Below are 16,924 nucleotides of genomic sequence, written 5' to 3'. Positions count from 1 at the left end.
GACCTAGTATGTTTCTTGTCTCTCTAGTCTTTTTGTGGCTTTGCTTGCGATGTCTCAGAGGGATGTTGTACAGTAGTTCTGCTCTCAGTTGATATGTTACGTAATTGTACTGTTCCACTTGAGTTCAGTCATAACGTTCCTCTATTCTTTGCCATCTGTCTGTTTCATCACCCATTTTATATCATACCTGATCTATTTTGGTCTCTCGCTCTGTTTTCTAGTCTGATGTGGGTGGTATGAAGACTCTGCAGAGGCGGTGGACGACGTTTCTGAAGGCTCAGCTGGTGTGTGAAGATCGAGCGAGTGGACAGCGATTTAACGTTCTGACTGATGTGTTTACTGTCCAGCACCAGCCTGGAGACCCCAGCAGCACACACTTCTATGGCATATTCACCTCACAGTGGTACTTTCGTCTGTTTCACCTCCGAGCTGATCTCATCTCTTCAGAATCATTTCCTTTCTTTGCTTTTCATTTCTCCATTGACCTTGTGTGTGTCCTGTTGTGTAGGGAAAGAGAGGAGCTGTCAGCCGTGTGTGTGTACAGTCTGGAGGAGATCACTAAGGTGATGAACGGACCCTTTAAAGAGCTGAAGAAGAGCTGTGACAACTGGATTAACCCAGAGCCCATTCCAACACCACGACCAGGACAGGTATACAACTGCACCCTTACTACCATACAGTAGTCATACTGTACAGAGCCATGCACATAAACCTCACTCCCCTGGCCTCTTAATTAGTCTATACTATAATTACATCTATACCACATGTAATTCTTTATTTTGTTTTTATGTGATGTCTTTTTACCCCTCTCCTCATATTGTATGTTTTTTTAGTCTGGTTTGTTTGTTTCTTGTCTATTGTTTTCTTGTGTGTAACACCAAGGACATGCTGGAAATAAGTATTTTACTTTAGCATTTTATCCTTTGGATTACTGTTTATGTTCGTCTTGATTCAGAAATAAATCAATCATATAGAATAGAATATAGTACAATACATAAAGTACAGTACTGTACTATACTGTTTTACATAATACACCTTCTCTTCCCACCTTATTTTTAATGTAAGAGGAGTTTTGGTCATTTCTAAATTGAATATTTGGCTTCTGGTGTCATTCGCTTCCAGTTATTTTTAGCTATACAAAAACGCTTCGTTGCGCTGCTTGATATTGCGGATTGGTGTTTATTACCATATTTTTTAATGTGTTGTAATTATAAACATACTGGTTTGTAGCACAGATAGTTTTACCAATTTACAGCATTTTGTAATTCTTGTAGTTATTTACCTTTAGCGGCTAATGAATCAAAAGTCTCGCACATTCAAAGAAAAATTAAAAATACATTAGTGTTGCAATATAAAAGGAATACTGTATTGTACACTGCAGTAATATACTATATTATATTCTATATAACATAATAAACCATTATATGATACATTATATACATTACTAAGCCATTCTACTCTATGAAATACAGTACAATACTATACTGTACTGTGCTTTCTTTACTATAAAATTTACAATACAGTTCAGTACTATGTAATATTGTGAAATATATACATATAATAAAATACAATGCTATGCTATACTATAATACAAAATTTCATTTAATCTACACATTGTGAGGCTGGAAAACACTACATGACTTTTGCTCCGATTTTTGCCCTGATTTGCAGTGGTGGAGTCCATGATAGTTGCTTAAAGTCATAACCAGTCTGCAGATTTTGGGCAGCCGAAGGTTACAGATTTCTAAAAAATTAATGTGGTGTATTAATGGGCACGACCTCAGACTTCATCTATGTTTGATATTTTAAGCCAATTTTAGAACACATATTGTAGTATATGATATGACACACCTAACCTACTATAAAGCCACTTACCCATTGCAATCTGTAAAGGCCATATTTATGTGTGACCACATATGCGTTTGGCTTAATTTGTTTGTTTGAGCAGTTTCTTCAACAACTGCTGCTGTCAGTTCCTGTACTGTACATCCATGTTTTATCTGTCATGCGCCTCCTTGTTTCTGTGGGAGTTTGATGTGTTTGGAATGACTTGATAGGGTGATAGACTGTGATCCTCAGTCTTTTAGTGTATGATGCCATTTTTCTCTGTAAACAATTACAAAGTCAGCAAGTGTATGATATCTAGGGTTTTAATATCTTTACAGATTTTCAAGTTTTGAATTCCAGCCATATGTATTTATGTTTATGTAGTCAGTATACAAGGTATTATCAGTATTTGTGTTCACAAGGGATATTGAACCCCTCGCTAGCATCATGTTTCACTCAGTATCATTACTGTCGGTTTTAAATCTGAAATAATATATTTCCTCTCTTCTTTGCCCACTCAGTGTTTGAATAGTGCTCTGAAAGAGCAGGGCTTTGAGTCCTCCCTGAAGCTGCCTGATAAAGTGCTGACGTTCACGCGTGATCACCCGCTCATGGAGAACAGTGTGGTGGCGGCACCATTGATGATCAGAAATGGCATCACATACACTAAACTTGCTGTTACCTTAATAACGCCCTCCGGTGACACGAAGCAACAAACAGCCACTGTTTTGCACCTTGGAACAGGTAAGAGAAATTAAACAGTTGAGTAATTTATTGTCACCCGAGTGTGGATTGAAATGCTTGATTCAGTTTAATAATACACATGTGTGTGTGTTTTATAGATCATGGAGAGCTACACAAAGTCGCTGTGGTTGGTCCAAATGCAACTCTTATTGAAGAAGTCCCCTTGTTTTCTGCACAGGAGCCAGTGAATAACATATTGCTATACAAAGTAATAACATGCAGTTTTAATATTGTTTTATTGTAGTTTTTGTGCTATAAAACAATACTGCATCTTTAATTTAAAGACGAGTGAATGCATTGACCGTCTGTGTCTCGGCTGTAGGATGAGGCTCTGGTGGGCTCTCCTCTCTCTCTGGTGAAGGTACCCATCATGGGTTGTTCTCTATACTCTACCTGTGAGGTGTGTGCACGTGCCCGAGGCCTTGGCTGCGTATGGAGGAATAAAGAGGGAGCTTGTGCTATGGCGAAGTATGCTACACACAAACACATATTCACATAAAGACATATGAGGAGACACAGAAGCAGTTGGCTTTTCCTTTGTTCATTGTCATTCTCCCTTGTTCCTCACATAGTTACATTTTTGTTTCAGGGCGGGTGAAGTGGTTGAGTCAGAAGATTTGGTCAGGCAATGCAATAAAGGTGAAGGTAAGTTTGACAGTCTGTCACTGTGACAACAAAGACAATAATTTCATCTCAGTGTGTATTAATGAACTAGAAATACTTTTTCAGTAAATACACTTGAGCAGGCTAAATGGAGTAAAAGCAGAAAAGACTCCCTGAAAAATGTGCAAAATGTATTTTAAGAAATAAAAACCAAATATACACACAGTTTTATGATTTTTTTAATTGAATGTATGTTCATCTCTCCATTCTTAAAGGAGTAGTTCACTTTTCAAAAAACTTTTGCTGATAATTTACTCACCCCCATGTCATCCAAGATGTCCATGTCTTTTTTTCAGTCAAAGAGAATTTGAGGCTTTTGATGAAAACATTCCTTCATTGTTCTCCATATAATGCACTTCAATGGGAACCAAACGGTTCAAGATCCAAAAGACAGTTTCAGTGCAAACTGCAAACTGTTAAAAGGGCTTTAAACGATTCCAGACGATGAATAAGGGTCTTATCAAGCGAAACGATCACTCATTTAAAAAAATAAAAATAAAAATTTACGTTTTATAAGCTCAAATGCTCGCCTTGCTCTGTACTGCGATGCACGTTCGTGACTCTCCTGTTCGAACTCGTTCATCCAAATGAACGAGCCTTTTTTTTCTGAGTCAATTCATTCTTTTCGTTCCTTGAATGAACCAAATGACTCGCAAAAAGATTTGTTCATTTTGATAATCGAGTTCGAACAGGAGAGTCACAAACGTGCGTCACAGACAGAACAGAGCAAGGCGAGCATTTGAGCTTATAAAACTTAAACTTTGTTATTTATTTATTTATTAAATGAACGATCGTTTCGCTTGATAAGACCCTTATTCATCGTCTGGTGTCGTTTAAAGCCCTTTAAACAGTTTGCAATTTGTACTGAAAGTGTCTTTTGGACCTTGAACCGTTTGGTTACCAGTAAACTGCATTATATGGAGAAAAATCCTGGAATGTTTTCATCAAAAACTTAATTTCAAGAATGACATGGTTTTCTTGGATGACATGGGGGTGAGTAAATTATCAGCAAAAGTTTTTTCAAAAGCAAACTACTCCTTTAAAGAATAGTTTGGATTTGTGTATAGTCTTTATGGACCACATTCTCCACACCATTACCTTTTGTTGCTTTGAAATTACTATTATCATTATTATTGAATGAAATTAATGATTATGAAAAGTTTTGAACCAATTAAATTGAATTGGAATGAAAATGTAATATTGGATTCAATATTATATAATAATGGCTGGTAATAACTTTGCCATGACAGAAATAAATGACATTTTTTATAAATATAAAAAAACAGTTATTTTAAATTGTAATAGTATTTCACAATTTGTATTGTATTTTTGATCAGATAAATGCAACCTTGGTTAGAATATATATATATATATATATATATATATATATGCATGTATGTATAGGTATGAGGGGGGTCATTTTATTTTATGCAATAAAAACTAATTGTGACCTAATCATCTGTGTCCCACTTTTTCTCTGTAACTCTAGGTCTTTGTTCCCCACCTGTAATTGAAATGCGTGTGGAAGAGGGTCTGCGCGTCCTGCTTTCCTGTGTGCAGGTGTCTCCTCGTCCTTGCCACTGGGAGAATCCCCCTGGCAGTCACACCCGCCGCCACAACTATGACCTGGAGGTGCAGGTCACAGCGCAGAGCCTGGGCACATACACGTGCCTGTGTGATGAAGTGGGCAGAGATCAGCCACCCTGTCGCAAAGCCGAGTACCAACTGACCCTTGAAAACCCCAGCATGGAGGGGAACGTAGCCGTTGCGGGTAGCCGACACTTCCTGGCCTCGCACATCATTTTTTTCGTCATAGGTTTTGTTATGGGTGTCATCCTGTTGTTTCTAATTTACAAACGACAAGGTGGCATGAGAGGGGGCGGGCACTCATCGTCCACATTAGAAAAAGGGCGGGACTTGCTTCCTTCAACAGACACGCCGCAGTCTCCATGCAGCGACAGTCTGTTGTCGGAGGCCGTTCCGTTAACGGAGAAAAGGAACGGGACGCTGAACGGACACAGTATGCACCCCAGTGGGCTCAACGGCAGGCACATTTACACCAACACAAGTGGACTGAAACTGCAGGAGTCAGCTGTGAACCTGGCAGAGGAGCTGGACGGTAGAGAAAGGGCGGGGCCAGACGGAGAGGAGGAAGGACTGGGGGACGGGCTTAGTGAGATGGAGGAGGAGTTATCAAAAATGCCATGCCTAAGAGGAGCACCACTGGCAAAGTGCGAAGAAAGCTCGATCTGATGACCGGCGCACACGTGATCTTTGAAACTAAACTCTGTGAAAGGCTCACAAACACAGACGGAGGGCTGGAGGAGAAGAGGAAAGCAGACAATCAAAAAAAAAAAAAAAACTGATACACATTCCAAATATACGAACAACACGTAGTTATACAAAGAAGCACATACACCACTGACTCCTCTACTACTCCATTACATCACCATCCAGTCCTTTCACTCCTGTGTACATAACATGCTGTGTAGATCTGTGTCTATCCTACTGTTTTTGCATGTTTGATCAGACGCATGGGCGTTTCTTATAGCACTTTTGTGCACCATCCTCAAAGCCATGCGCACACACACACGGACATACAGTACACGGTCTTTGCATCTGTGTGTGTGTGTAAGTCTGTAGTTGCTTGGCCTGATTCCTCTTTAAGGATTCAAAAGTCCAAAAAATCTGCAGACCAGAGCAGTGCAAAGCCGTGAAGAATCTGCTCATCCTGGGCCGGATACTGAAGTAAAATGATTTGATTTGTCACCAAAAAGGGCTCTGTGACTGATGCTTCACAGCAGCAAATAATGACTGAGATACTGATTTTTCTGCCTTATAGATAAAGAGGTACTGTGGCCTATGGCATGGCTGGATTATAGGGTCTTTGCCAGGGAAAGGGGCACAAAGGGGCATTCAGTACGAGCTGATTCCATGGGCCCATTGGTGAAGGATATGTGGAAATAATGACTAAAATGGACCACCAAAGAGAGTGTGCCCTCATGGGACCTTGATCCGGCCCTGACCTATAGTGCCCAAGTCTTAATGGAGAGAGAGAATGAGTAACAAAGCTATTTAGCAATCTTCTCTCAGTAGGAGAGAGCATGTCGAACCTGTGAACTGATAGCAGATGGTGAGAATGGGACTTTATTTGTCCTCTGCAAAGTAAACTAACCACATGTTCTGTGGTGCCATCCGTATAGGGACCAGATGTAGCATGTTCTGTTCATAATAATCTGCACAGACGAAGGACCACAAGACGATGGTGATGATGTCACTTTAAATCGTTCAGTATGAAATCGTCAAAACGGAAATGAAGTGTGAAGGAAATGTTTGATTGTTTTGAGTTTCCCTTTAAGGACAGAGAATGTGCAGTTTGAAGGTATATTTATCCCCACTAAAGTGCATGAGACAAAGTAGCCATGAAGCTACAGATTCGTTATATGATCAGGGGCTATGGCGTTACCTAAAGCACTCCTAGTAACAAAGAGTGTTCTATAAATGTAGCCATAATGATACCTGTTGCAGGAGTATGTAAATATCTGTGAATAGAAAAGAAAATGTGATAAAGGTCTTATAAACGTGTTTTTATTCTCTCGTTTTCACCACTAGAGGGGGTTCAGTCCTTCTGCCATCTTAAATGTTGGACCACATTTAAATGCCATAACCTGCCATTTTCCAGTAGAATAACTTGGATCTACCTTATACGTTCTCCATTTATTTATTTTGTAATTTTTGTAAAACAAATATTTGTAACATTATGTCAAGCAAAGTGAAGGTAACTCTCTGGATTATGTACAATATATCTTGTCTTCTGAATATAGATCTCTTTGTCAGCGCTCAATAAAATAATGAAAACAGGTACATTTAACCCCATAAATTTCTCTTTCACAAAATCCTGATCTTCTCTTGAGTTTAAGGTGATAGTTTAACAAGCCTTCACCCTCTTAATGAACCGTAATAAATATGCTGTAGTTAGACTTGTCCGCTATGGTTTTTATGTTAATATTCATTTAAAAAAACAAAACAAAAAAAACATCAGTTAGTGTTACATGCTCTTTGTTTGCTTATTCTGAATAAATAAATATGTTAATTGATGTACAGATATGTTGTATTCTAAGTTTCTATTTTTATAATTTATATATGATGAAGATAAATGTACATTTGTGTTTGAAACATTTATTGAAGGTGTTTGTGTGTGAACGGCTGTTTGTGTGAATGCCTTGTGATGCTCTTTGGAATAAAATAAAATAAAAAAACTACCTCTCAATGTGGCATTTTTTTATTATCTTTTTCAAACAGTTAAATGCTATAACAAAGAAACAAACAAAAAAGATTGATATTTGTATCATGATTCCTGTCTTGTGTTCCACTTGTATTGTGTGTACTTTTGTCATTTCTTGTCTTGTGCTAAGTCTTGTAGTCCTATGTAGTTTTTCATGTTGACCAGGTGTGTCTTCCTCATTTCCTAGTTTAGCTTGTTTGCTCCTGTGTATTTATAGCCCTTGTGTTTCACTTGTTACTTTGTCAGTTGTTGTACATATTATGGTTTTGTTCCTTCCTTTGTTCTGATTAGGTTGTATTTATTTTCATTTCATTAAAAGATCCTGCATTTAGATCCTCACCTTTGCCTTCATTCCTCTGCACGTAACAGTTTGAATAGCCATCATATTTCATTTTAATTAAAAAAAGATTATTTGCTAGCTTAGCTATGTTAAAAGTGTCCAACTTTAAAACTGACAGCGTTTAACTAATTTATGCAATACTTCACAGTCATCAGTTTATTTAAAAAAAAAAAATAATGAATTGCATTTAGAGCTATTTCTCTCTACAAAATAGAGAGGAAAAAATAGAGAGGAAAGAGTACATTTTAAAAATGACTATGGTCTCAAAGAGAATGGGTTGATGAATATGAAAAAAGTGTACCTCATTTGAATGAACAAAAAGTCTGATCAGGAAAGCCATCTGTAACGTACGGACAAACATACATGGGGAGAGGGTGCCCTCTAGTGGCTCTCGAGGGCACCACGGCTGCTGATCGTCACACCATCATTTTTCAACTCAGAAATCAAAAACTCAGACATGCAGAGATGGTCCCACCGGCTGCCACAAAGGCTACAGAGAACTCATCATCCCATCCACTAAACTGCCTGGAGTGACACAAGGAAGAGTCGGAATGCTTATTTGGTACACATCAAATCTTGCCCATGCAATCAAAGTAGCTAAAACAGGACAATTCTGCACGTTATAGTTAGAAATTAATAAGACAGTTACCGCAACAGAGAAAAACATCTCCCTGTGTACCACTTATAGACCTTATTCAGAGCAGCGCCATGACAGGTATGAAAGTGAGGCTGTGAGCGATATAGACTTACCGTGTTTCCAATGGCATCCGCTGTAAAAAGCTGAATAAAGTGGCTAGATTACTTACAATTTTCCACAAGCACAAGCACAGAGACACAATTACGATAAAACAACAAACAAAAGCGGAACACATCTTTTTCATCTGTGTCGCACACTAGGTCTGTTCCTAGTCAACGGCAGGCTTCCAGGAGACTCCTACGGTAGATACACCTACAGCTCATCTTTTGGTAACAGTACAGTCGACTACTTTCTGACAGATTTAACCCAAACTCCCTCAAAGCGTTCACAGTCAGCCCACTAAACCCCCTATCAGACCACAGTAAAATAACCCTCTACTTAAACAGAGCAATGCCCCACTAAGAAGCATCTGAACAAACCCAGCTCCACGCATGTATTGATGGAAACAAAGCAGTAAAGATACATATCTAAGTACAATTAGTCAACCGAAAATCCAAACCCTATTAGGTCAATTCCTTGCCACCCCTTTCCCACACAATAGTGAAGGTACAAACCTAGCAGCAGACAAGCTGAACAGAATATTTAAGGTATCAGCAACATTATACAACTTAAAAACAACAAAAAGAAAACCAAAAAGACCACATGCCACTGAGAAATGGTTTGACAATGACTGCAAAAAAACTTAGGAAAGAATTAAGAACCCTATCCAACCAGAAACACAGAGATGCTGACAATGAGAACATCCGTCATCTCTATCACGAAAAACTTAAACAATATAGGAATACTTTAAGAAAGAAAAAAGAACAAAACACAAAAAGCCAACTCAGGGAAACTGAAGAATACTTAGAATCCGACCAGTTCTGGAAACATTGGAACACACTAAACAAACCCTACCATCCAGAATAGCTATCCAGAATGGAGATGTTTGGATTAACCACTTCTCCAACCTTTTTGACAATGTAAACAAAAATCTGGAACAAAATGCCCTGTATGACAAACTAACGGTTTTAAATCAACTATCAAAGACTGCCAGAACCCCTTAGACACCCCAATTACACTAACTGAACTATCAGACAAAATACAAACCCTGAAATTCCAAAAGGCCTGTGATGTTGTTGATGGCATCCTAAATGAAATGATTAAATAGACAGACCAAAACTTCAAATTAGTCATTCTCAAGCTCTTCAATTTCATCCTGAGTTTAGATATTCCCCAACAGTTGGAATAAAGGTCTTATTACCCCAATCTATAAAAAGGGAGACAGATTTGACCCTCATAACTACCGTGGTATATGTGTAAACAGCAACCTAGTCAAACTGTTCTGCAACATCCTAAACAGCAGACTAGCCCATTTTCCCAGAGACAGAAACGGTCTCTTTATTGTCAAATTGGCTTCAAACCAAATTATCGCACATCAGAACATATACACTCTCCATAACTTAGTCGATAAACAAATTGACGAAAACAAAGGAAAAATTTTCTCATGTTTTGTTGACTTCAAAATGCTTTTGACATTTGGCATGAAGATCTTTTTCTTCAATTAATTGAGTGTGGCATTGGAGGAAAAACATATGACATCATCAAATCAATGTACACAAACAACAAATTTGCAGTTAAAATTGATAGCAAACACACAGAATTCCTCCTTCAGAGTCGTGGAGTGAGACAGGGCTGCAGCCCCTTTTTGTGGAAATAGGCTCATTTTACAACTCCCCCAGAGTTAAACAGTTGAGTTTTACCGTTTTCGAATCCTTTCAGCCGATTTTCTGATATTTAGAAGAATATCAGTAACCAGACAGTTTCTGGTCTCATTGACTTCCATAGTATATTTTTTTCCTACTATGGAAGTCAATGAGACCAGAAACTGTCTGGTTACTGATATTCTTCTAATTATCAAAAAATCAGCTGAATGAAAAAAAAAATCATTCAGCTAATTACCTAATTATCAAAAAATCAGCTGAAAACACTAAAACTCAACTGTTTAACTCTGGGGGAGTTGTAAAATGAGCCTATTTCCAACAAAAGTGGAGTATCCCTTTAAGTCCCACACTGTGTTCAACATCTATATAGTAAATGAGCTAGCGAGGGCTCTGGATCAGTCTGCAGCACCTGGCCTTACTCTACTGGACACTGAAGTCAGATAACTTCTGTTTGCTGATGATCTTGTGCTGCTGTCTCCCACTAAAGAGGGTCTACAGCAGTGTCTAGACCTCCTGCACAACTTCTGTCAGTCATGAGGCCCTGACAGTTAACCCCAAAAAGACTAAAATAATGATTTTCCGAAAAAGACCCAGAGGCCAAGATCAACATCATAGTTTTAAATTGGACGACATGGTCATCGAACACATGCAGGAATACACTTACCCTGGCATAAAAAAAAAAAAAAAAAAAGCTGTTAACAACTTGAGAGATAAGGCATGGAGAGCTTTTTATGCTATCAAGAGAACTATCCAAATTGACATCCCAATCAGAATCAGGCTAAGAATAATCAAAACAGTAATAGAGCCCATCGCGCTGTATGTGAAGTCTGGGGTCCACTCACAGACCAAGATTTCACTAAATGGGACAAACATCCAATAGAGACTCTGCAGACCGAGCTGTGCAAAATCTTGCTACATGTTCAGCACAAAACCCCAAATTAATGCCTGTAGAGCAGAATTAGGATTATACCCCCATAATTACCATTCAAAAAAAAAGAGCCATTAAATTCCATACCCACTTAAAAAACAGCGATGAACAGACCCTCCGCCACAAAGCCCTGACCTAAGAGCTGAAGCCAAAGAAGAACGCCCTCGGCCGATTGGTCTTAGAGCTCACGTCACAAACGGACTGTAAAAACAGTGCTACATTTATTGCTTAAATTTAGCTAGCCTATTTTCAATGATAGCGTTTTAAAGCTTGTTTAGCCTTTTTTTATTTCTTCTTCTTTTTTTCTTTTTTTTCTTTTTTTTTCAACTTGTAGACTGAAAGCAAGCCTATATGCTTTTCGGGTTATTCAGTATCGGGGCTGCTGTCTGTTAACTGTTTTCAGATGTTCTTGGAGAACTGGATTTCGTAATGGGGAGGGACCAATTCATTTCAAAACAGAAGAGATTTGTGCGTGGAGACAGTAAAGTTATTTTGAAACATTGCAAGTATTTTCGCGAGAATTTAGGCTGCCGCTTTAGGGGATCAGCAAAATGGCAGGTAGGCTAACGTTACGTTTATTTTCATATTTCTGCGAGTTATTTTTTTCGCTTCATTTTTTTTTAGGAATGTTCCTGGAATTCATCCAAAAAGGGGTTCCTTTCTACCTCTTTAAAATTCACAGATTTATAGATGTATTTGTGCTGCTGAATTGAATCAAAACTAAAAGTGTGTCGATTTAATAAGCTTTATCTTCGTGTTTATCACTTTAATCATGAAACTGTCGTGTCGTGTGCAGATGAACCGCAGATAGAGTCTGGAGAAGCTCGGAACCCCGGAGAGATTTTGGACATCCGCTTTCAGAAAAACACCAATCATAAACAGAAATACCTGGAGGCTGAACCCAAAATACTAGGAGTAGGCCAGTTTGTATACTTTACAACTTAACCGCTGACAAACCTTTTATTCATGGATGCGAAAAATTACTATAACTGTACATAATTGTAGTAAACTTTTTTTGAGTAAGATTCTCATTTTATAATGGTGTGTAACAACAATTGCAAATTTGTGGTCATAGTGTTTTTTTGTTGTTGTTTGTTTTGTGTTTTTACAGTAAAATGTCAGGCTTAAGAATATTTGAATATAGCCTAATACAGCATCGTTAATTTTCATAATTGTTTTTGTGGTTCATTTCAGGTAACGCAGATTGCGTTGGCTGTGTTTTTCATATCTGTGACAGTAGTGTTACGTGTCCATGACATACATTCATTGACAGTGAGTGACGATATTACCCCCACGATTGTAAGTAAGCCTACACTTCACATTTAACAGAATCGTTTCGTTTGTTTTTCCAATACATAAAAACCCTGTAGTCCCAGTTAGCCATTTGTCAGCCTTCTTTTTCAAGGTAATTCAAGGTAAATTCAAGGTATTTACCTTGGTAATTTCAAGGTAAATAAGGTTTTACAGCAAACATGTACACTGTAAAAAACAAACAAAACAAAAAAACATATTTTTTACGGAATAGTAACGCTGGCAACTTTGGTTGAATATTGAAAATACATTAAAACTGTAATCACCTTTACAGTATTATTTCATTTTCTGTAATCTGTTGATATATCAACCTTTTGAGAAATTGATTTCTGTTTTGTACCATTGTAATACACTGACAACCATCAATAATCACAATAGTGATGAGAGTTACATGAGCAATCAAAGCTCATCAGAAGTTGTCTTACATTAGTAGATTAAAACTTATAGAAGCTGCACAGTGTTTTTCACACAAACATTAAACACCATCATGGTAACAAACGTGAAATTAAGAAATGCAATAAACATTAATTGAACAACATTAAATGTAACATAAACCCTAACTCATTAGAGAAAAAAACCCAAGAAAATTATGAGGAAACATTGTTATTTCAACAAAAATACATCAAATGTGAAGTGTGAAGCAGGGAATTGTGGGAATGTCAATGTACTGGAGTTGTTCTTTTTCACTTTCAAAAACGTAACAGTATTTTACAGTAAAATTATTTCACAGTTATTTACCGTACGGAAACTTTCTGTTAACCAAATAACAGTTTTGCACTGTAGCAATTTTACAGTCTTTTACCGTTAAAATTACGATTATTTTTTACAGTGTACAGGTAAAATTGTTCTGAAATGAATGAAAATAATAATAATAATATTAAAATAAACTGCAAAAACGTAACATGCTGTTATTGACACAATGCGGTTTTGGAGGGCCTCAAATTGTACAATGGACATTGTTTTCCTGAAAGGAAGGTGTGCTTTTCCAAATAATATCCAATACAGCAGATCAGTCTGTCAATAAAGCTATTTTAAAACAAGGTCAACATGAAAATGTGAAATAAGTAAGAAAAGTCAAGGGCTACAATTGGAATGTTTTCTAAATATATATGTCCTGATCTTTCCCTTTTGTAGACAATTATCGCTGGAAGTCTGGCTATAGCTGCACAGAATCTTCATCTCCCTACTGTAAGTTTTCAGATCATAACGTTTTGCCAGACACATAAGAAAACAAACAAAAAAAACAAACAAACAAAAAACTAAAACGTGCATTTGTCATTTCAATTTTATTTAAAGGGACTCTGTGTAGATTTTTAGGTATTTTATTATCTGAAATCAATATTTTTATTCATAAATATGTCCTCAATGGTGTACAAATACCTCTGCAAATTATCTGACTTATCCTCGTAAATGAAGAATTTATTATCTTTATGTACATGGGACGGGTAGGTTCACGGAGGCTTCCATGTCCGTTCCGCCATCTTGAAAACTATAATAGCAGAGAGGGTCAAAAAGTACCACCAGCCAAACGCGTTTCCACAACGCGTTTTCGTTCAGACTCAGAGCCATCGTCACGTCACATTGAGAGGCGCATTCCCTGCAAGTTTAAACGGCTGCATTGCACTCCTATGATTGCTGATTGCTCTTTTGCTCTATTATTTGTTGCGGACCATATGCCGAGTCACAGGAGAATGCATCCTCCTCGCAAAAAAAGGCCAGACTTGAACGAAAAAGGAAACGTGACCGGAGATTGCAAAAAACAAGGCCATTAATTTTTCCGTCATAAAATTAATCGGATATGGTTCGATTTTCTGCGTTTTTCGCATCCAGAGCCAGCATTTTGAGAGGTCTTTTGACAATTCAGGGCCGGGGGAGCTCGTCCTCAAATCATTGAACATTATGCGCCGTGCTTTCAGTTTCGGTTTTCAATTCGATCAAGTGTTTATGTTCTCTTCTCTATATTGCATTATGAAATTAATAAACCTCCCCTTTCAATCAGATTGAAATTTAGGATCGAATAAGGTGTGATTGAGCTGCCTATTCGATAACTAATGTATTAGTTGGGCACAATACACAATACATACACAATAAACAGCCTAGCTGTTCTGTCTGCCCAGCGCTTCCACAGGGCCGCGCGCGGGTGTGTGTGTGTTTGTGTGTGTCCATACCTGGTCCATACCAGACACACTGCCAGTCTCCGTTCAGAATCGATTGGTTCACGGAAATTGGTGGTCTTGTTTTTAAAATGTGGCTCCAGAATCGCTAGCAAAGCATCAAACTGTCCCGCTGACATTCTGAGGTAAATTTTGAATCGCTCAGGATAATTCCTCTCGGCGCAATTTCAGGATTGGATGGATATTTTCTATTTCTTCTCTTTTCAATATGAGAGAGGGCAAAAATCATCCTCACTGCTTGACGAATCCATTTGGTATTTTTGCGTTTTTTCCCGCAAAGGTTTAATAAATACGCAATGGACTCGGTGTGCAAGGTTTCTATGCGTGACGAATTTTTAGGCTGACGTACAGGAAAATACGCATACGAAAATTTCGTACTCAGTGTGCAATGGCCTAATATCGGGATAGCGTTTTCAACCGTGGAAATAGCTAATGCAGCAGAAAGATTTCAGAAGAGACGCTGAAGTTGCCTGCTTTCTCCTCGACAGGTTAGTCAATGTTACAGTCTGACTTAATTTTTTGTCATTGCTTGGTTGTGTACTTTATTATATAGACAGTATATTTATAGGTAAAAAAGTTAAACAAGGTCTTTGATGAATAGCAGCTATTGACTACTTTACTCGCAGCTATTGTGAAGGAAGGTGCTAAAAATAAGGTTTGTAAGTTAATTCTTTATAACCTATAAATTCAGTAAGAATATAGAGATAATGATTGTAAGAAAATATTGCTCTCTGTAAGATTTTCTATAGCTTTCTTTTTATATATAAATGATCAATTGGCTAAAATTGTGATTTTGCTATGTGGATAAGATTGTACAGAGAATTAAAATTAATTTATACAGCTAGACACATAAATTGTACATAAGTTGCTGTTTTTTTTTTAAGTTACAAACCTGTTCACCCGGAGAAAAACTCGATGAAGTGTTACTACAAGACATCCTGTCATAGCATTTTTGGTACATAACGGCAACCGTAGATGCAATACGCACTTGAAAATGCGAGGCGCTGGAGAGCAAAATTCGTTTGAATGCAAAATACTATTTAACCACTAGATGGGGGTATTTCCTACACAGAGTCCCTTTAAGGAAAATCTTTTGGTCACCAAGCATGCAGAATTCCCTTGTTTTGGTGCATACAATAACACTGTGTTTGTATTGTTTTATTTTTCCCAGCTGAAGGCCTGTTTAGGAATGCAGGTCTTGACCATTTTGGGCTGTGTGATCTGCTTTTTCTTGCACCTTAGTGCTCACCCTCACCATTCCTTAATATTTCATTGTTGGTCTGAAGAAGAATCGTCAAACCCGATATGTACACAGCTAAATGTTAGTTCTCTTAATCCATGCTGATTTTTGAATTAAGTTCGTTTCTGATGAACTTTACCGTGAAGCTGCTTTGATACAATCTGCATTGTATAATAAAGTGCTATATAAACTTTTTGATCTTTTTACTCACAGATGGGAATTGACAATTACCTAGCATTACAAAGGCTGGTGTTGGCAGTCCATATTGCCCTTTCTGGCACTTTAGCTGCATACTGCTGCAAGGTCATTCAGTGCTGCACTCCCGTGTCTAGTGTGGTAAGACCCTGTGAAAACTCAAACTAGATCCTGTTGTAAGATGCTGTTTTACAAGATATGAAAACTCACTCATTGTGTTTTTTTTTTTCTCCAGCCGGTAATCACGGTTAACAGACCTGCCGATCCTAGCTGAGCTGAGGACAGTTTCGGTGATAAGACCTTCAGAGCCTGGAGAAATATATATATATATATATATATATATATATATATATCCACAACATATAACCACTGTTTGTTCAACATGTGTATCAGAATTGAATGATTTATGCATTTCAGGTAGGCTATCTGTGAACAGTATTGGGGATAAGTAACGCATTACAAGCAACTTGAGTTACAAAATCAGATTACTATATTCAAGGAACCAGTAAAGTAGTGCATTACTTTTACATTAAAAAAAAAAAAATCTGAGTATTTTTCAAAGATGCTACGCAAGTTACTCATGTATTTAATCTTACTTTACACTGTTAGCAATCCATAATGGCAGCAGAAAAAAAGACAGAAGTGCGACTTTTTATCTCACAATTCTGACTTTTTTTCTCACAATTCTGACTTTTTTCTCACAATTGTGAGTTTACATCTCACAATTCTGACTTAATATCACATAATTGCGAGTTTAGCCTATATGTCAAAATTCTGACATCTTTTCTCAGAATTGTGAGATATAAACTTGCAATTGCGA

At 37.6% G+C, this 16,924-nt stretch overlaps 2 protein-coding genes across 4 annotated transcripts in view; both read left to right on the top strand.

The window, feature by feature from the left end:
* sema4f (sema domain, immunoglobulin domain (Ig), transmembrane domain (TM) and short cytoplasmic domain, (semaphorin) 4F) overlaps nt 1-7,858 on the top strand; it is a 90,519-nt gene extending 82,661 nt beyond the window's left edge. For both annotated transcript variants that reach the window (XM_039669557.2, XM_039669556.2), the window contains exons 8-14: nt 222-403; nt 509-650; nt 2,349-2,571; nt 2,670-2,779; nt 2,894-3,039; nt 3,161-3,216; nt 4,724-7,858. In XM_039669557.2, the coding sequence (XP_039525491.2) occupies nt 222-403; nt 509-650; nt 2,349-2,571; nt 2,670-2,779; nt 2,894-3,039; nt 3,161-3,216; nt 4,724-5,487 (1,623 nt within the window). In that variant the 3' untranslated portion in view covers nt 5,488-7,858. The remainder of the gene's footprint in view (nt 1-221; nt 404-508; nt 651-2,348; nt 2,572-2,669; nt 2,780-2,893; nt 3,040-3,160; nt 3,217-4,723) is intronic.
* Nucleotides 7,859-11,584: 3,726 nt separating this feature from the next.
* LOC148998399 (uncharacterized) lies at nt 11,585-16,696 on the top strand. Of its 2 annotated transcripts, XM_089128395.1 has the most exons (7): nt 11,585-11,742; nt 11,981-12,099; nt 12,379-12,483; nt 13,630-13,683; nt 15,841-15,990; nt 16,123-16,245; nt 16,340-16,696. In XM_089128395.1, the coding sequence occupies exons 1-7, from the start codon at nt 11,736-11,738 to the stop codon at nt 16,376-16,378; spliced, it is 597 nt and encodes a 198-aa protein (XP_088984521.1). In that variant the 5' UTR covers nt 11,585-11,735; the 3' UTR covers nt 16,379-16,696. The 2 variants fall into 2 exon arrangements, with proteins under 2 accessions (XP_088984521.1, XP_088984522.1); XM_089128396.1 differs by lacking the exon at nt 15,841-15,990.
* The last annotated feature ends 228 nt before the right edge of the window (nt 16,697-16,924 follow it).

The sequence above is a fragment of the Pimephales promelas genome, chromosome 1 (genome assembly GCF_988280905.1).
Source record: "Pimephales promelas chromosome 1, fPimPro1.hap1.1, whole genome shotgun sequence".
NCBI classification, from domain to species: Eukaryota; Metazoa; Chordata; class Actinopteri; order Cypriniformes; family Leuciscidae; genus Pimephales; species Pimephales promelas.
This window is presented reverse-complemented; position numbering and strand designations above follow the sequence as displayed.

Excerpts from the sequence above, each read along its gene's own strand:
- LOC148998399 (XM_089128395.1), top strand. Across the intron at positions 12,100-12,378 it reads CTGAACCCAAAATACTAGGA|GTAACGCAGATTGCGTTGGC; the intron begins GTAGGCCAGTTT and ends GGTTCATTTCAG. Across the intron at positions 13,684-15,840 it reads AGAATCTTCATCTCCCTACT|CTGAAGGCCTGTTTAGGAAT; the intron begins GTAAGTTTTCAG and ends TATTTTTCCCAG.